Raw genomic sequence first — 20846 nt, 5'->3', positions numbered from 1 at the left:
AGTGAGTACCACGCAGTTATTCATGACAGGGACTTCCGACAAACACAACGTGTCTAAGTAAACGCTTATAAATACGACGGGAGGCACCGACACCGCGGCAGAAAGGCGACACTAACACACAGGAAGACTGCTCATCTAGTCTTCAAAATAAAAGCACAAAAATTTTACCGCAACTTCTCTCACAGCTCCCATTTATCCCTCATAATTAGTGTACTAAAGAAAGGTGAGTGCATCCTGCCCTGGAGTCACACAGGCGGTTAAAGGTCAATCCGTGCACAAACTCACAGGTTTCAAGAAAGACAGAGCAGAAAGATAAGGAGAGACACAGAGACAAACTACACAAGTGGTGGTCTGCATGAATCAAAATTGTGTCATCTACTGATGTTTGTCTGACCGAAGGCTTTTACTTTTGTCACATAATTTACTTAACCTAATGAGCCTTTGCTTTCATTTACTAAGTAAATTTTATATGATAAAAAAAAAACAACAGCAACAATGATATACTGTAATTATTGCTGGTTCTGGGAAGATTCAGTTATTTATTCATTTGTTTGTTCATTCACTGTTATATGATTATAAAATGTTTTTTTTTAGATAACTTATTTATTCTCATTATATTTTAGTGGTTAGGTAAAAAATGTAACTTTCGTACTCCAAATTGCATACTCCATTAGGAGAGTTACAGGATTGGAAATTTGGATATTTTGACAGGGAATAACAAAATCACATCTAATCTTAATTTTGCTTTACGAGACCTCTAACAACGTTACTTTTGCCGTAGCTTTATTTTGAAGGTCAACCCGGAAACGTCCCGTTGTAAGGGTAGCGCGCGCTGGACGGTGTCGTCGGAACAGGACTGTGGATAGCTCAGCTGACAGTTGGCCGAACTGGGTTAACTTTGTTGTCGCCTCGCTTTATGTCCGTGTTTTACTTATCGACTGGCCTATATTTACAATTTACCGCTCCTGTCGGGCTGGTTCTTTATGAATCCAACGGACCCTCTCCCCCAGGACCATGCTGAAAGTATCCGGAACGACACTTTGCCTTTGTTTGTTGACTGTGTTGGAGTCAACTGTTTTCAGAGGAGCTGGTTCACCGGCTAACGACCCGGGTTTTGGTAAGTCAGGGCTGCTACACTTTACTTTCGTTTTCACGTTTTTTTAAAATATATAACTAGGCCTGCTCCTGCCATTCATACTGGGTTTATAGAATAAACTTCCAAAGAACAGTGCAAGAACTGGAGGACAATAGCTCCATATCTGCCACACCGAACAACCCATCTTCAAGTGGATTTGAAATCGCTCCCATCCCCCAGTGAGCTGATTCTGACAGCTCAAAAACTGCCGACTCACCCCAGAGCGGAGTGTGTTTGTGATGAATCACTTCTCAGCTCTGCTACTACGGAGCTCTACGGAGGCTCATAACACTGTTTTAAATGTCTGCTGCAGTACAACGGATAAAACATCATTTCTATTTTTTTTTTTTGTACTATTGTATATTCTCTTTTAAAAATCTTCCTTTTTAATAAAATAATAAAAGCTTGTAGAAGGAAAAATGCAATCGCTGATTCACAACCCATGCTTGCTAAAATACAACTGTCTGAAAGGCACATGCTTAAACTTCTTGAATAAGATGAAACCCCCAAGTGAAAGTAATAAATAGCTGAATAGATAAGTATTGGTTGCTGAATATCAAACTTTAAATAATAAATACCAAATATAAAGATGTGGAAGATGTGAAGCATGTGAATAGGATAAATTGGTTGATCTTATTCAGCCCTGCTAATTTACAATTGTTCCAAATAGATCAGTTTCTCCACAGTTTGTTTAAGCAACAAATGTCGCCCAACCATTCTTGGTTGGACCAAAAAAAAGGTTTTCTTTTGTTAATCCTTGTATTGTTATAAAAACCTTTCTGATGTCCCTCCGAGTACAGAATAAATTATCTTAAGTTCTCTGTTGTTACTGTCAACATGAAGCTGAGTGTTCCATTTTGTTTTATCATTGAATTTCGTATTAGTTGATGACAACATGTTCATAAAAGATCACATAACAATTTTTTTTCTCACGACAGGCAAAGATGCTTTCACCATCCAGCACTCCAGCACAGGGATGTGTCTGAGCACTGGCGATCTGGCTGACTTGCTTATAACTTCCTGTGACCCAAGCAATGCGGCCCAGCTGTGGAAGTGGGGATCAAGTCATCGACTGTTTCACGTGGCCACGTCCCTCTGCTTGGCGTTAGACCTCCGCTCTAAGACGCTGTCCCTGGTTGATTGTGGTGCGAACATCCTGCTGTGGTGGCGTTGCCTGGATGAAGCAGTTTACACGGTTTATCAAATGGGCCTGTCGATTAATGATGGTAAAATTGTGGCCAAACGAGACACTAATGATTCTTGGGTCAGAGGAGGATCGCAGGACAGTATCTGCCACGTGCCATATCACGGTGAGTATCATTTTTCCTTCATCACATCTGTAAGAGAAAGTTTTCCAATCGTAGACCTAAGCCATCTATAAAGCAATTCAAGCTGTCGATTATGGAGATCTGAGGACTAAAATGGTAAAAGGAAATGAAAGTTGTTTCAAATTCAATTTGTGTTGAATGTAATTCATTACATTGAATCAGAGAATCCATTTCCTCAATTGAATATACTGTGTTATGTTACAGCCTGGTGTATAAAAGTTTTTATTCTCTGGCCTTACGTTCTTGTGTTACTTCACTAAACAGGTTCTTGCATATTTTGGAAAGAGCCTGTCTGGTGGGTTGTGTTCATTCCTGTCAAGTGTTAGTCATTCAGGCTAGGGAACAGCCGGATGCTTCAAATTTCATCTTAAAGAATAAATGTTTATTTGAATACATGAAAGGCCGACCTTATCTCTATTATCTCAGGTCCGTTTTTTGGTTGTACACGGTGTTGTTCCAGCTAGCTTTCATTTTTGTTTTACAGTTGTCTGCTCACTACATGATTCCTACACACACACATGCACGCACACGCGCACACACACATCTAAAACTCTATCTAAAGCTCTTCTGTATTAATATCTATGTTTTCAGGTAGAATTCTGATTTAATTCTGTCAAAAAATGTTTCCAAATTCAAATTTCTGTATGGTTCTCTGCTGCTTCTGGCTCCTTCTTTGTCACATTATCTACCAGGCATGTGTTTGTGTATCTGGAGATTAAGAGGCCGTGTGGTGTTTTCAGCAAGGCACTGAATTTTACTCTCAACAAATCGTTGTCCCGACATGTTTTGGGTCAACACATACCGGATGTCTGAGGCTTTGGTCTTGTCTCTTTCTCTTTCAGTTGTGCACACCATGGATGGGAATTCTGTCGGCATGCCCTGTGAATTCCCATTCAAATACAACGGCACCTGGCATCACGAATGCCTCCCTTATGCCTACTTCCCTGGAATGTACTGGTGTTCCACTTCGTCCAACTATGACCAAGACAGAAGAATGGGACTCTGTCTATTACCTGGCATGTTGTTCTGTTATATTATAGTTTAGTTGGACATGAATCTGAGTTACGAATCAGACTGAGACACATCTGGACAGGACATTTTTGGTCCTCTTATTTTGCATCTAGGTTTCAATAGCAGTCTCACATTTGTTCAAACGAACCACACTAACAGTACTTTGGTTCATTTGAACTTACAAAGTGTGAAAACATGTTAATAGCCAACTAGAACAACTTGAAAAATCACAAGATAAGAATGTATGTGAAATTATTGTCGGTTTTCAATCATAAATTTTGTTACATCAGGAATCAAAGAATGACACATATGCCTGTTGTGTCATTTTGCAGAGGAGGGTTGTCAGACTCTGTTTGCTGGGCCAGAAGGAGAATCTTGCTATGAGTTTGTCAGCAGTGCTGCTGTGACTTGGCATGAAGCTTTGGATTCATGTCGGAGTCAGGGAGCTGATCTGCTCAGTGTGTCTGAGCCGGATGATCTCCACTCTGAAACCTGTAAGACTGATTTATTTTCATTTCTGTTCATCTGCTCTCAGATCTTTTGTAAAATAAAATAATAAAAGTTATTAACAGCTTTCAGTGACCACCAGCTTTCAACCTCCAAGGAAGCTGTTTCCCCTTCATGTTATAGCACTTAAAACTCATATTCTTACCCTCATAATATGTGTCTTTGACTAAGGAAACATAGGACTGACAAAACACTTTGTTTTGGTGACCTTCTATTTGAAGAAATGAAACAAAAGGATGCTATCAGTTTTAATTCAGTTGTATCGCATTATGTAAGCTTTCTTACATAGTTACTGGTCTTTAACAATGCATCATTTTCATTTCGTTTGAGCTTATTTAATTACTTTTTTTCTCCAAAATACAGCTACATTGCTGTAATCCCTACATTTTTAAAGAAAGTTACATAATCCTGTTACAAAACATTCCTGTCTTTGATTTTAGTATTTTATGGGTCACTTCATTACAATTACTACATATACAGAGACAGCCTGATTATGGCTCTGATCTCTTTCCTGAACTACAAATTTGACATGTACAGCTTTTTTAAATGATGAAGTAGGACACATCTGTGGTTCTTGATACCTTCTTGAAACCTTGTTTTGTTTGTGGCTTCTGCTTCCTTTCACTCTGTTTCTTGATCGATTTATTCTGCTTTACTTGTCTTGTGTGCTATGTCGTTGCCTCCGCAGTTTTGGCCGGCCTTGAAAGAATGCCTGAAAGGATGTGGATCGGCCTTCACCAGTTAGACACTTCTCAGGGCTGGCAGTGGTCTGATGGCTCCCCTTACTCCGTCCTGCGCTGGGAAACCGATGATGGTGATTAAAGAAATGTTTTAATAATACTTTGTCTCCTCTGTCGTCATCTTTGTTCCCTTTTCTAAAGAAATTTGTCTTGATGGCATAAAATTACACAGAAACGTACACAGAAAAACTTCAGTACAGTTTTGTAATTAATTTGCATAGCCTCTGTGCATGTACGGTCTTCCAGTTCCATCTTCTCCTCATGCTGTACTGTAAGTGCTCTATCTGCGCCTCTATAAAGTAAGACTCTGTCAGTCACACAAACAACAGGCCAGTGTGGAAAAGGAGCTGTTTGTCCCTTTGGTTTTGGCCTTTATGAGGCACTGGGATTGTTAGTTGTGCTGAATAATCCATTAATCGTCTTGAAGGGTTTTATAAAAGCCACTATTTGTTATAATATATTTGCTATTGTGTTCGTACAAAGCAGTGTGAATATTAGGATACTGCAGATCTGGACTTCTCATGTGAGCTCTTGGGGATTGCTTAAAACTCAGTCTATTAGCTGCTTCATTTTGAAATAGTACTGGAAAGTTCCTTCCTTTTCACCTCTGTGACACAAATTGAAACCTCTGGTCTGCTGTCATAGTCCTTTTGTGATGCAGCATTATTAATGCTATGTGGGAATGTATTTGACAGCCATCCTCTCTACTTCGTCCATCATTGCATCTGACTGCGGAGTGATGAACTACAAACACAACTATGAATCAGAGGCGTGCAACAAACGCCTGCCATACATCTGCAAGAAGCACATCAATGACTCTGGAACACCAGCGACAGGTAGGTTCGCTCTTGTCCACTCGCAGCCATAATTTGTAAATCCTATTTTTGAACCATGTGAGTGACTCCAAGGCAAGTGACTTAACTCCACCGCCTCCATCTGTTTCTCCTCTATTATGCAGACTCTTTTGTATATAAAGAAACAGTGTGTCCAGATGGTTGGGTCCCGTGGAATGGGTGGTGTTACAAGTTGGTGAAGGACACCCCTCAACCCTTCACAGATGCCCAGCTGCACTGTAACAGCACCGATGATGGAGGTGGCTTCCTTGCTAGCCTGCATTCCGTTGACACCAAAGAGATGATCAGCACTAATTTCCACGCAGGTGATGCTCTCATGAAGAAGTCCTTTTACTTCTAAATTATTTCATGGATAATAGTGGCATATTTATGTCCATGAACTGATGTTTTTATGTATGTTACTGTCCGTCAGATGGGAAATTTTTGGATGTGTGGATTGGTCTGATGGGTATCGGCCTTAATCCCACTGTCTTCAAGTGGATCGACCAGGCACCCATCACTTTCACCTACTGGGATGCAAATCATCCAGTCCAACCCTCTGAGGATATCAGCTGTGTCTTCTACTCTGGAGAAGTGGGTTTATCCACCTGTATTTAAGCCATTCTACATACGATGGTAGCTCGAGATACAAGTTTAATTCTTTCCGTTACAAAGCTCGTAACACAAACATTTTCCCATTTAAAATAAGTAAAATAATTTTAATCCTTTCCAGCATTGTAAAAAACTGGAAAGAGACAGACTTTGTCAAGTTAAAATATGCAATTTAATTCATTAATATATTTCTCCTAATTGTAAAAGTAGCCAGAATCTATTAAATTATTCAATACATGAAGAATGACTGTTGTAAACATGACCAATTATCATCATCATCATCTACATCATCATGCCAAACCAATCAGAGAAAGAATAGAGCGATTAATGGACAGATCATGGCGTGACCATAGTGGGACCATGTGAATTTGTCTTCACATGATTTACTTTACAAGGTGGTGTATATAAGACCTGAAAGCTCAGACCTTTGTCTGTTCTCCCCAGAGCCATGGGTGGCGAGTTGGGAGTTGCAAACAGAGGCTACCGTTTTTGTGTCAGAAGAAAGGACAGGTCAATGAATCAGCAATACAGGATGGATGTAATGCTCAGGATGTGAGTATTAGTGCGAATTTATGACTTTTCTTTTCACAGATGAAATTTGGTCAAATGTTATTTGCTTGTTTTTTCATTGATGTTTTATAAGTTATATGTGTGACCTCCTTGCACAGGTCAGCGGTGATCATGAATGACAGGGTACTACGGTTAGATCCGTGGCCGTTCTTAGCCGCTGTTGTTGTAATGGAAGAGATGTTTGTATGTAACAGCTTGCAATTTAAATGAATGTCTGCTTTCTGCCATGAATCATCCAGGGTTGGAGGAGACACGGAAACTCTTGTTACCAAGTCAACAGTGCACAAGTATCCTTCAAAGATCGCTGTGACATCACTATAAGAAACAGGTAGGAGTCATTCAGCTGCTATTTCAACTGAAGGCTTGTCTTTCTCTTTACAAAGTAGATTGTAATTAATTCATAACAACAGACAAACTCCTTTGTGTTTGTTTCTTTCAGATTTGAGCAGAGTTTTATTAACCGTCTACTTGGAGAGCAATTAAAGGAAAAACCACAATATTTTTGGATTGGGCTGCAGGACATTAACAACACAGGAGAGTACCGGTGGCTCAAACAAGATGGATCCATCAGTGTGGTTTCCTACACCAACTGGGGCTTGTATGAACCAGGTTAGTAAAAACAACACACTGATTCTGCTGGTGCAGTCGGTGGATGGTAATGTTACCTCACGACAAGAAGGTTCTGGGTTGAAATAACCCTCATCTGAAAACCTGGAACATCAGTGTTGGAGTTTCCATGTCATCACAATGTCTGCCTGAACGGCCTCCAGTTACTCTGAGTTCCTCCCACAGTCCAAAGACATGCAGTCCAGGTGAATTGGTAACTCTAAATTGTCCATGAGTGTGAACGTTTTTTTTGTCTCTATATCATCTCAAAGTTAGCTTTAGCAAGTCCAGCACAGGAGTAGCTGTAGTAGTTACAGAAAATAGAAAACAGAGTTGGATGGTTTTAAAAAATAAGCCCTCCACAATTGGAAATCTTTGTGTTTCTTCTGTATGTGCATCAGATCAGGATGGTGGTTGTGCAGCAATCTCGACTGCACAGCCTCTGGGCAAGTGGGAGGTGAAGAACTGCACCTTTTTTAATGCCGGTACCATTTGTAGAAGAGACCTCATTTCACCTCCAGAACCAGAACCAGAACTGAACTCCAATGTAACTTGTTTTGAGGGATGGATGTCCAGACCAGGCATCAAATACTGCTACAAGGTATGTCTTTGTGTGTGATAGTGTTTCCATTAGCTTACAGCATTTGATGATTGTTTGGCAAAGGTGATAATGTTCATAAAAGGAACTGCATCCATTTTAGGAATCAATATTTATTCACTTGTGGAAGAATGATCATAAACAGCTTGTTGTGGGTCCAGATAAATGATGTCAGGTGATGTAGAATGGAAATTGCAAATTTGAAATTAGCAAATTTGAAATGCAATTTGAAATGCAAATTGAGCTTAAAGCTGTTGGCTCAAGACTACATTAGTCACTTCTAACGTAGCACAGCTGAATCTCCAACTGAACATTCACTGTTTTAGTAATGCAGGCGTTTGATACAGTCTCGGTTTTTCACCATGTTAGGTTTTTCACAAAGAAAGGCTGAGCAGGAAACGCTCCTGGGAGGAAGCCGAGAGATTCTGTCAGGCTCTGGGAGCCAACCTGCCCAGCTTCACGAATAACGATGAGATGAAGGCCCTGCACCTCATCATGAGAGAATCCATCAGGTGAACACACACAAAAACAAATACTATGTCTTTACACTGTATAAAACTGAAACAACCTTGATACACACTTAATACAGAAGTGTGAGTTTTAACTGCTGACAGTCATTCTCCGTCAGACCAGCATGACGAGTCACTTAACAACGGGAGGGATGGCAGCCATGTTGGCTCCACCTCCTGACTGCATTCCTTAGATTCAACCTTCCACACAAAAGCTTAGCACTGAATCTGAATGGTACAATAAAGTCCCACATCTGCAGACTTACATTTCACAATTTCCCACCTGATGAGTGTGTGGTGGGGTAATTTTTTTAATTTGAATTATTAATCAGGCCGTTTGCTCTGACATCGTCGTTGCAGTGATAATCGGTACTTCTGGGTCGGCCTGAATAGACGAAACCCAGCTGATCGCTCCTGGCAGTGGAGCAATGGCCAGCCTGTGAGTATGACACTAAGTCTACCGCCCACCCTGACATATTGTGAAAACATGTACAGCATGAATCTTAAATTAATACATTTTTGTCTTACTGTATACATGTCTGAGTGTGTTGTCTGTTAATATCCAGGTATCTATGGATGTTTTACATCATGATTTCCATGAGGATGATGCCTACAGTCGAGACTGCACAGCGTTCAAGGTGGGTTGGATATTTATTTTGCTTTTATTATTTCCCTGTTGCAAATAGAGCAAAGAGGAGGTTATAGAATAGGTTAATAGCCTATCTGTCCATCTTTCCATAGCATCAGAAACTCTCATTACTTTGTCACACTATTTATACAACCATGTACTGAAGTTGTTTCTTTTGCTGTTCAGGGATTTTTGTTATTTGAATGTTATATATTTATTAATTTTCTTGTCTCCATGATTGTAACTTATTGTGTGAGTGGGATTTTTCTCAGGTTTTCATTCGTTTATCTTCTGCCGCTTTATCCACCGTAGCGGGTCATTAAATGTATTTCATAAACCATTAAATGTATTTCACAAAAACATTGTGTGCAATTCTCCCTTCTACTGGAGATGCATCTTGTAATATTTGAAGAAAACAATATGTTTTATGTATTTTTGTTTAACCTTGAAAACTTTTTCTCACATTTCCAGAAGAATTACAATCTGCAGGAATAACTTAAATTGCTTCTGTATCTTTCCAATGAAATACACTTTGTCTGGACTCTTTGAGTATTTCAGGCTAGTTCAAAAAGATCTTGGTATTCATGCTCTTTCGGTTCTCCTGTGAATCAAGGCCATCTGTTCAGATATGTGGAGGAGTCATCAGAAGAGCTACAACTGAAATCTAGCCTCATTATCTCATTGAATTAATGCCAAGAAGAGACAGCTGATCTAAACAGTGATTCCCTTTTGCACACCTCTTTTTTTTTTTTTTTGACACACCAAATATATTGATATCTTGCAATTTGTGATGATCACTGTTCTGTTTATTTGATGAATGGTTCCACAAAGCAGGGACTGCTGCTAACTTCACTCTTCCTGTTGCCCTCCATAAAACAATATTTGTTGTTATCATGCCGCTGAGATCCAAACCTTTGCTCTCATTTAGTTTGCTTCAGTTAGTGATTATCTTTTCTGAGTGAGACACTGTTTTTATGTTTTTTTTTCTAAGTATTACTTGAAGCAAAACAATCTATGATGTCTAGTAATGACTTTAGTGACATGTGTTACATTTGTTTCCATTAGACAACAAAGAACACCTTGAAAAACTTTCTGGTTCACGGTTTACCCCCAACTCCTTTCTACGCCACACCGTTTCACTGTGATGCCCTTTTGGAGTGGGTCTGCCAAATACCCCGTGGTAAGACTACACACATAAGCACAGCTGTGAAGTGTACTGTGTGCACAAAGCAAAGGTTGGTTTGTGTAGTGAAGATTCAGCATCTCTCATCAAGACTGCTGGAATTTATTGTAGACCTTTTTTTTTTTGTTTGCAAGAAATTGATTTGTACTCATCTTCAGAAACCACATGAAACCTGCTTCTAACTCTTTTTTTGTTGATGGTTCCTCAGGAAAAACACCAAAGAACCCAGATTGGTACAATCCTGGTAATGACCAAATGTTTCCAGCATCTTTGTTGAAATTCTATTATGCATTCAGTCTGTGATTTGGACCAACTGCAATTTCTGACTCAGTATTTATTACAATCATAAATGTGTCATGATGTCAGATCATTTTGTTGTCTGTTAAAGGCGGGCAGCACGAGTCATCACTCTTTGTAGATGGAGCAGAATTTTGGTTTGTTAAAGAGCCAAAGCTAACGTTTGAAGAGGCAAGTCTCTACTGTGGCTCCAACGGCAGCAAACTGGCTTCACCCCTGAGCTTAACTGCTACCACACGGATCCAACAGTATCTACAGAATGTAAGTGACAGGAGATGATTAGTTACGCTTTTTATCTACAAAACTACTGTATTAAATGATAACAATGCTGTCATTTTTGGGACAGATAACAGATTCTTCCAAGGAACGCTGGTGGGTTGATATGAGAAATCCTGGAGGGATATTCCACGTGAAGTAAGTCAGCACAGTCCCATGCCTTTACTCTTCAAGTTGTGTGTCAGGAAGTCATGATGCTTATGTGTACATGATAAAATGTGAGTGCATTTGACTGAAGCAATGTATGTTCTAGGTACATCCAGATGTTCTTTTATCATTCGTTTTTCCTGGGCAGATGTTCCGCCATCAGTCCTGTAAACGAGTTTCCAGGTGAGCAAACACCACAGTGTGACAGCAATGAGTCTGAAAGGTGGTCATCTGGTCCGTAGCATATCTGATTCACCAGAGACTTACAGAAATGTGGTTTTACTGTTTGATATTTTGAATTTCATATTAGCTTTACTTTCGGTGGTTTCTATGGAAACGTGCTTCGGGCAACTCCATCTGTCTATCTAGCAAACTTCTCATTATGACTTTACCATCCGTTACACATCAATTAGTCATGAGAAGGAGTTTCTACAGATTGTTCTTGAGTTTTCCCTGGGAAGATAATTAGGGGGTGATTGAACCATTTTGTGATTTAATTATAGTTTTGTGATGATATCTCTTTCCAAATTTAGAGATCAATAACTAATTTTCACAAGACAAGATCTTAAATCTAGTGTGTTAAACTGTTAGATTCTTTTTGTACGAAAAGAATCTTGCACTTTACTGTTTAGAATCTCTTTTACTCATGAGCACATTCAATGTAATGTTTCCTTGCAGTTTATGACCGCAACTGCAGGCAACAGTTATCTTTTGTGTGTGAGAGACACAACACCACATCAGTAGAGGTGAACCCCCAGGACCCCCACCCTGGAGGACTGCCCTGTGAAAACGGCTCTCTGTCCTTCAGAAATAAGGTCTGGTCCCTCGATGTATCAAATAGAGACGCTTTAAAACAGATTAGCTCCTGTTCAATCACATAAGACAGGTTTTCTGTTAAAGCTCTCTCTTTGGCGTGTGAGCAGTCTAGTCTTCTTGTATTCTGAGAACAAAACATTCACAACATTCTCCAGTTACTGTAGGGATGGTGAGATGCAGAATAAAAGGTTTTGCTTGAATGATTTTATTTATTTTGACATATTTTTGTATTATTCTGGTACTTTTTTTTCCAGTGCTACATATTAATGAGCAGCATGAAGCCTGTGTCATTCAAGTATGCCAATGAGGACTGTCAGTCAGTGAGAGGAACCTTGGTCACTATATCAGATCAGGTGGAGCAAGGTAAGCACCGCTGTTGTTGATAAGGTTTGCTCCTGCTGCTCAGATCAGAGACATCTTATCAGAGTTCTAATCCATAATCCATAAATGCATATGTGTGTTTTAGACTTCATCACTACCCTTCTGCCAAGGATGATAAACAAGGACAAGATATGGATCGGTCTAAAAATCACAAACAATGAGCCTGTGTGGATGGACCAGTCCCCCACAGCGGACTACATGAATTTTAACCCCCTGCTTCAGGGCATGCACAGGAACATTAAAATCCACGTAAATTATCATTCATGTTTTGTAAATTGGGATTTAACCAATCTCACACTCAGAAAGTCTATTAACATGTTCGGGACAGTGCCACTACTTATTTATAAAAAGTTATATAAGGATAAAAAGATAAAAGTCTGTGGACGTGGACTTGTTTCTACCTTAACACCTGAGTGTTTGCAGATCTGTCACCCATTAACTTGCATTCTGGGTAATGTGTGTAGCAGGTTTTAGGAAGGACAAAGAAGGTCAATTCTGCAGTAATGTTTAATACTTTTTGATACTTATTCACGTTTATTCACACATTCACCACAAACTGTAGCTGAATACATAAAAGTCTGTAATGTTAGTGCCGGTCTGTGGTTCAAACTTCAAGACAGACAAAAAAGCTTTTTACGACATTTAATGTTTTGTTTTGTTTTTCTTTTCTGGTAGACGTTGGATCCAGATAGTTTGGATGTGTGTGTGTTCATGATCAATAACCCAAACTCCGCCATGCTGGGTAGCTGGGACTATTCTTCCTGCACAGAGTTTCACCATGAGGCCGTTTGCCAGCACTACACAGGTAAATCACCCCCCCGGCACTGATTATTATCCAGATCTGTCTCCATCCATCAATCTTCCACCGCTTATCCGTGGTCGGGTTGTGGGGGCAGCAGCTTCAACATGGAGCCCCAAACTTCCCTTTCCCCGGCCACATCCACCAGCTCTGACTGGGGGATCCCAAGGCGTTCCCAGGCCAGTTTTGAGATGTAATCCCTCCACCTGGTCCTGGGTCTGCCCTGAGGTCTCCTCCCAGCTGGACGTGCCAGAAACACCTCCCTAGGGAGGCGTCCCAGAGGCATCCGCACCAGATGCCCAAACCACCTCAGCTGACTCCTTTCCACGCGAAGGAGCAGCGGCTCTACTCTGAGCCCCTCGCAAACAGCAGTGTTTCTCACCTTATCTCTAAGGGAGACACCAGCTATCCGCCTGAGAAAGCCCATTTCAGCCGCTTGTATCCGCGATCTTGTTCTTTGGGTCATGACCCATCGCTCATGACCATAGGTGAGGGTAGGAACGAAGATTGAACGGTAGATGGAGAGCTTTGCCTCTCGACTTAGCTCCCTCTTTGTTCCAACAGTGCAGTAAAGCGACTGCAATACCGCTCCTGCTGCCCCAATTCTCCGTCCAATCTCACGCTCCATTGTTCCCTCACTCGTGAACAGGACCCCAAGATACTTAAACTCCTTCACTTGTGGAAGGACCTCATTCCCCACTCGAAGACCCCTGTGGACCCACCACCCGCAGGGCAGACCAGTGGGGTTGGGTGCGCTGCCATATGGGTGGCAGTGACGACAGGGGGTCACGACGGATCCAGATCTGTCTGCAAAACATAATTTAATCAAGTTATTTTGGCTAAAATTATTGTCCACCTGGTAAAATTTGACTCGTCTGTGTAGGATAGAGAAAGTTGTCGTGGTAATGTTGCCCGAACATGTTGTCCTTTATGAGAGTGAACACAATTACAGGTTGAGCAGGAGGGGCGTTTGATAATGATGGCAAAATATCCATAGTTTTGTGGAGGATTCTAGATGCTCCAGCCCAGATCAAGGTTTTGGAGCAACAAGTGTCTGTAGCACAGCTGACACCACCTTATTTTTCTTAAACACAACGCTTCCTCTTTTCAGATGAGCAGGAAGTTCCCCACGTGCCCACGGAACCGTTCAATGTCAACAACCACACCGTCCTGCTGCTCGTCAAAAACCTCACGTGGTTTGAGGCCTTGGAGCAGTGCATGAGTAATAACATGGACCTAGCAAGTGTGGCTGACACCTTGCTGCAATCGACACTCACTGTTCACGTGAGCCGAGCAGGCACACCCATGTGGATCGGCCTGTTTAGCGAAGATGTAAGTGTGCATGAGGGCTGGCTTTTTTTTCTTTTTCTCATCCACTATTACAGGATTGTTTTTAGTATGTTTTCCTTTTTTTTTTTTAGGATGGTATTCACTACCGCTGGACCGACCACAGTCACACCGTTTTCAGTCGCTGGTCTTCTGCCGTCACCAGCGGCTCGTGTGTCTACCTGGACACTGATGGCTTTTGGAAAGCCACCGAGTGTGAGGAGGAGCTCGGAGGCGCCATCTGCCACAAACCACACGGTGAGTGGAGATACCGAAAATCAATCAACAGAAATACCCGTTGCTCTTCTTCTCGAGACTCGTTCCTGCTGGGGTTGTATGCAGCATTTCTTTTCTAGATGAAGACGGACGGATTCAGATGGAGAATACCCACAGGAATGGATGTGAAAGTCATCTTATTACATTGTATGTTTCCGGTGATGCACTGGTGGCAGTGTCGTGGTTTCTGCAATTTACAGCTGCAGAAACCATAGCAATATTGTAGCTCAAAATGTTTTGAGCACATGGTTTAAACGCCACAACCACAAACCCTGTGTTACAATGTACTGAACCATCAACACTTCCTCTGTGGCAAAAAAACATAGCTTCTGCTTTAGAGGGAATTTTAAAATGAGGCCACAATTCATATTACTGTACTGTAGTCTAAATTTTAGGATTTCTTAAGTGTGACTCTCTTCCTCTAAAGCAAATCCAAGTAACAGTGCTTCTTCTACATCTTTTGTTTAAGTCTTTACAGAATTCTTGTCTTATAATTTTTTTCTTCTTGGCTGGAATAGATGTAGTGTTTAAAAAAAACAAACTATTTTCAAAGTTTTAAAAAATTGACTTCTGTACTACAGAGGAGATCATCCCAACACCAGAGGATGTGGCAGTGAAGTGCCCTCATAAGATGAACGGACCAAATTGGATTCCCTTCAAGAACAACTGCTACTCCTTCCAGCTGCTCGCCAACCGGTGGGATCACTATGACAAAGGACAGATTCTTGATACCTGCAAAACATTACGTAAGAATTGAACATTTGATTTTCAGTCACTTTAGCTTTCGTTATTTTATCCAATATCACAAACTACTATTTACCCTTACAGCTTTACAGTCTGTAATACGTACAACACCCTGGGATCATCATTTGGGATAAAGAAAAACTCCACATTAATTAAGGGATAGAACAGTGATGATGACAATGATGCAGATGTTATAAAACGTCCTGTAACTGCTGATGCTACTTGTGATGTGTTTCTACTCCAGATGCAGACGCTGACATCCTAACCATCCGAAATGCAGAGGAGAATGAGTTCATTATGCAGCAGCTGATACCCTTTGAGAGCCTGGTTCAGTTTGTGTGGCTGGGGATGTACAAAGATGACAACGGTTTGTATTTTATTTCATCTTACTGGCCAGATGCATCTGTTGGTACGACATGATGCTTTTACCAACACACATGTAAATGTTTTCTGTTCATCCAAGCTGCACCTGCAGGCATGGGATGTGCCACAACCCAATACATTTGTCTGCTCATGTAAATCCTCAATGTTCGCGTAGCCTCTTGTTACTCATGCAGTGTTTTCAAGATTTCTCGGTGAGATGTAGAGTTTTTCCAACAGTGAGACTGGTTCTTGGTGATTGTGTGTTCATTTATATCATCATGCTAGAAGTAATAGTAATTGTGTTCTGCTGCAGATAACCAGATGAAGTGGTACGATGGCACGAAGGTCCAGTATTCCAACTGGGCAGCCGGTAGACCAGATGTACAGGGACCGTTCTTGGCTGGTCTCACCACTGACAGCAACTGGATTCTCTTCTCAAACCCCAACCTATTCTCACAATTCAAACAGCGGACCATTGTGACATGCAAGCTCGACAACGGTTGGTGCATCGCAGTTTTCTTTACATTACAATCCATCCACAATTATACACTTACAATGAATTATTAATGACACTTTTTTCTTCTCCCAAGAACTGAAACAGCAGTACAACCAGTCACTGAAGGCTCTCCAACGCTATGGCAACTTAACTTATGAGATTGCAACCGGCAAGCTGAGCTGGTACCAGGCTCTGAAAGAGTGTGATCAGCGTGGAGGACACCTGGCAAGTGTTCATGACATCCAGCACAGTGCACATATCAATCTCATTGCCAAGACGGATGGATTCCCACTCTGGATTGGCCTTTCCAACCAGGTTGGTAGAATTTTGTGTTTTCCTAGTAACTGATCAGACATGGTGGATCTCATTTGGATCTGTACCTCAGATGCACATGTCTTACATGGCAGCCACTGTCCATCTCAACCCATGCAGGTAGGCAGCGCAGCCTATGAGTGGTCTGATGGAACAGGATTTGACTACAAAGGCAGCATTTCCGACTCGCAGGAAGGCTCCAACTCAGACGAACAAGAGCCCAGCTGTGTTTTTGTAACCCCTGCTGGAGCCTGGGTGAAAACCAGCTGCAATGCATTGGTGGACGGAGCCATCTGCTACACCACCAACATCACCACCTCTTTCCAGAGTAAGACACTGACTTTGAGTTGTCATATCTAGAAACATCCATTTTAATGATTTGGTGACTTTTTAAAAGTTTTATCATTGTGTAAAACGTTGCACCTACCTGTGTTCACTTGTGCTGGAGTGGCATTGGCCACAGCCCATCCTGTTCTGTGTTGTTTTAAACCAGGAGCCAAACTGCAAGCAGCTCCGGACGCCAATCACTGCCCTCAGAGCAATGGCGTGTTCGACTGGGTGCAGCACCAGGATCACTGTTACGCCTTCAACATGAGCTTCTACAACTACAGCCTGTACAACATGGAGCACGCCAAAAACATCTGTCAGAACATGAGTGAGCTGTCGTTTTGTGTTTGATGGCTGGTAGCGAATAATCGACTGAAGCTGCTGAAATGCACCGTTTGATTTTGTTTCTTCCTCTGCGGACAGATGCTCAACTGCTGACCATAACATCTGCAGATGAAAACAGCTTTGTGTCGAAGTACATGAATGATGATCCTCTCATCACCAGTCGGGTGTGGCTCGGCTTGGTCCTCGACGCTCAGGGTAAACTGCTTGATTTGATGTAGAAATTTGATGTTTGGAGAGTTGAGGTACCACCGTCGCTCCATCACATTTATATGTTAAGAAAATGGAAGCACTTCAGCGTGGCTGGAGTTATCTGACCAGTAGCATTCATGCTGTGAATTGACATCTCACTCTTGAGTCACCTTCAGGGCATTTTAGGTTTATTCAGCATGAATTTTGGTTGTATAATTTTTTAAAAACATTTTTGGTTCACTACCCTCATTATCAACATAATTTCCAGCCACACTGGGCAGATATTGTTATGCCGTATTAACTGATGTGGAAAGAAATATGTCTCACAACAAATGCTAACTGAAAAAAAACATTGTTATTTATGCTGTTTAGCCCTCACACATCTCATTGTCTCCTCATTCTTCCTCTCAGGGAAGCCTGCATCCTGGCAAGACGGCTCCCATGTGTCTTATTCCAACTGGCAGCCTGATGCCTCGTCTACAGGGAAGGACTCAGGCGCGTCCTGTGCCATCATGATGGGAGAGGAAGGAACCTGGAAACCCGCCGATTGCACAGCTAGCCACAGTCGCGTCGTTTGCAAAACTGCAGCAAGTGAGTATCGTAACTGGATTTTTGTCTTACCAATAAAACCCAGAAACGGTGTTGACTGACATCTTTGGTCCTCAGCGTCTGGAGGCTCCCCTGTGGCACTGGGTCTACTCATTGTGATCCTCATCGCTCTACTTCTAGCCATTGGCTTCATTGTCTATAAGAAGAAAAGATTCCAGTTCTCCTCTACGGTCCGCTACCAGAGAACATTTGATGAAACTGACACCACTGGTATTATAACAGAAGCTGATTGAGCTCGGTTTACGTAATCAGCCTCAGGGAGTATTGATGTGCCTGCCTCACATGCATTGTAGAACAAAAGTAGCTTTCAACTTTTGACAATTATTTATTTTCCCTGCTGAGGCCTTCAAACGTTCCGTAGGTATGTGTAAAAGTGTAAATAGTGAGAAATGTGAACATCCACCAAAACTCAGTTTCTTATTGGGCTCTTTTAGGTTGAGTTGAGGAGCTCTGTGTTAAACTTAATATGAAAATTCTGCTTTTTCGTGGTGAAGTTTAATTATTAATATGTGTGGGATGTTTTTTAAGATTGTAAAAAAAAGAGTTTGAACTGACTAAACACTCCACTTTAGTGGGGGTGAATTGCACTGATGCATGAGTGACTCCAAACTCTCAGAAACTAAATGTCCATTTACTGTTTCTGCTGTACTCCATTACTCAAAGTCAGTTTTCTAGGGTTTCATTTAAATTTATAGACATTATTAATAGACTTCTAAAAGGCTAGCTCATCTGATAAGGGAAACAATTGTTCCTTGATTTTTGAGTGTTATACTCTAGGGATTTAAAAGTGCACCACTGTGTTTTATTTGCAAATTAATTTGCGTAGTTTTGTTTTTTTTCATGTCAAAATTATAACATGTAGTTTATCTTTGATAAGATGTTAATTATTGTTCTAATTTAGTCAGAGAAACCAAGAGAAGCACAAAGTCATTTTCAGTTACAACTGCTGTAAACATTCATACAATCCGTAGTTGTTGTGTCTCCCTTCAACATGAAGTGCACCAGTAATCCTCCTCATGGACATGCACAATCTCAGGATGATGTTATCCTGTAAAGGGCCGGCTCACTCGTCTGTTAGAGTTGCTGACGATTTCATGGTGGATTTTCAACCTCGTATGTTAAGAATTATAATACGTCAAAATTTTCTGAAATTAGCCCCAAACATGAAGTTATTCTGATTTATCTACACTTGAAATTGGATGTGCATTTTGTTTTAGGGCTAGTCGGTACATATTTACAGTACGCGTCATAAGTGTCCACAATCCAAAAGAAGATGAAGACTGATTGTAGTTTCTAGGTTCTTTGTCTTTTGGCTGGGAAACTGAAAACTTTTTCCGGTTAGCAACAACTTCAGCAACTCACATTTAAAATTTATGGAAAGATATTCCTCTCTGGACAAGGAAAGATGCTTGTTTTTAGACGAACTTTGTCATTGATGTATGCCTGACAAGTAATATCATTACTTCAGTAGTTCTTGGGTAGTTCTCTGTGCATTTGCTAATTCTCTTGAATCGTTAATAACCCACAAAGTTTGTCCCCCAGCATAAAAACGATAAAAGAGAAATCAGGACAGCATCTTGTCCTTTAAAAGAAATCAAACACCTGTTTCTATCTTTTGTCTGTTTATCAGACTTTCCTATGCACTTAACTACTGAGCAAGAATGCACTTTAATATGTCGTGGAGCAACAATTCTTGTTTTTTTTTTAAGCACAAAGAGTTTTGGGAAGTTTGTAATGATGTTCAAATTGCACTGCTGTTTGCTGTGAAAGCTTTGTAAATACTGTATGTGATGTTGGTTTTATAACTAAAAATGAACCAAAGATGCTCTTTTTCTGTAGAATGTCAAAAGCCTGAGCTTCACTTCACTGTGTAGAACTGTCTCAGTGTGTGTGTGTGTGTGTGTGTGTGTGTGTGAGGGGGGAGGGGGGTTGCTAAGCTCTTAACCAAAAAAAATATGTTTTTTTTTAAACTCTTGTCACCACTCCAAGTGAGACCCTTCAGCTCAATTCAGGTACTGAATCCAATAAAATTCCATCTTCAAATACTGAGCTTTTATTTTGCCTGAAGTGTATTAAGTGTTATAGATCTTTTTTGTGTTTGCATACATGTGTGTTTGTGGGCATGGCTTAGGCGGAGGCAAAACTTCGCAGTGAGAATGTTAAGCAGTACCACCCCTAACCTAATTATCGGCTGGGGTCCGGCTTCCTTTTTCCTCCGCGCCACCATACTGTTCCACCCCTCATCCACCCATCTGCTGTGGACCTACACCTCCCATCCACCAGTACCACCCCTCACCTAACCATCTACTGGGGTCCTGCTGCCCCTCTTCCTTTGTGTCATCATACTGTTCCACCCCTCATCCGCCCAGCCGTCGTGGACCTTCCTCTGTGGACCTGCACCTTCGAGCCCACCAGTATTACCCCCATCTCTCCATGTGCTGTGGACCTTCTCCTCCAAGTCCATCAGTACCACCCCTCAACTATCCATCGGCTGGGGTTCTGCTTCTTTTCTTCCTCCGTGCCGCCATACAGTCATCCACGCAATTGTGCCTTGACTTTAGCAGTGGGAAACATAACCTGAACCATATTGACACTGCCTCTATCTGGTCTATCTGACACTCTCTCTCCGATGCTGTTCTTATCTTCCTTTGATTTCTTTTCCACCCAACCGGTCAAGGCGGATGGCCGCCCAAAAGAGTCTGGGTCCTGCCCGGAGTTTCTTCCTCATCGAGGGAGTTTTTCCCCGCCACTGTCGCTTATGCTTGTTCTGGAGGGTTCAGTTGGGTTTCTCTGTCTGTTAAAGCGCTTTGAAATGTCTGCTGCCATGATTAAGCGCTATAGAAATAAAACTTGATTGATTGATTGAGCTGTTTTACATTTGTT

The 20846-nt window shown here is 41.3% G+C and overlaps 1 protein-coding gene across 1 annotated transcript; it reads left to right on the top strand.

Moving 5' to 3' along the window:
* Positions 1–850: 850 nt before the first annotated feature.
* Positions 851–20812, top strand: ly75 (lymphocyte antigen 75). Its single transcript, XM_068318335.1, has 35 exons — positions 851–1117; positions 2074–2445; positions 3306–3479; positions 3807–3968; positions 4670–4795; positions 5417–5557; positions 5680–5880; positions 5988–6148; positions 6611–6718; positions 6976–7064; positions 7176–7345; positions 7744–7943; positions 8310–8452; positions 8810–8888; positions 9016–9087; positions 10143–10257; positions 10469–10504; positions 10649–10818; positions 10904–10971; positions 11087–11163; positions 11659–11795; positions 12051–12159; positions 12263–12426; positions 12853–12982; positions 14088–14308; positions 14398–14560; positions 15160–15324; positions 15567–15689; positions 15999–16184; positions 16276–16496; positions 16614–16821; positions 16987–17148; positions 17244–17360; positions 17766–17945; positions 18021–20812. The coding sequence occupies exons 1-35, from the start codon at positions 1015–1017 to the stop codon at positions 18194–18196; spliced, it is 5229 nt and encodes a 1742-aa protein (XP_068174436.1). The 5' UTR covers positions 851–1014; the 3' UTR covers positions 18197–20812.
* Positions 20813–20846: the final 34 nt, after the last annotated feature.

This window comes from Antennarius striatus, chromosome 1, assembly GCF_040054535.1.
Source record: "Antennarius striatus isolate MH-2024 chromosome 1, ASM4005453v1, whole genome shotgun sequence".
In the NCBI taxonomy this organism is placed as follows: Eukaryota; Metazoa; Chordata; class Actinopteri; order Lophiiformes; family Antennariidae; genus Antennarius; species Antennarius striatus.
This window is presented reverse-complemented; position numbering and strand designations above follow the sequence as displayed.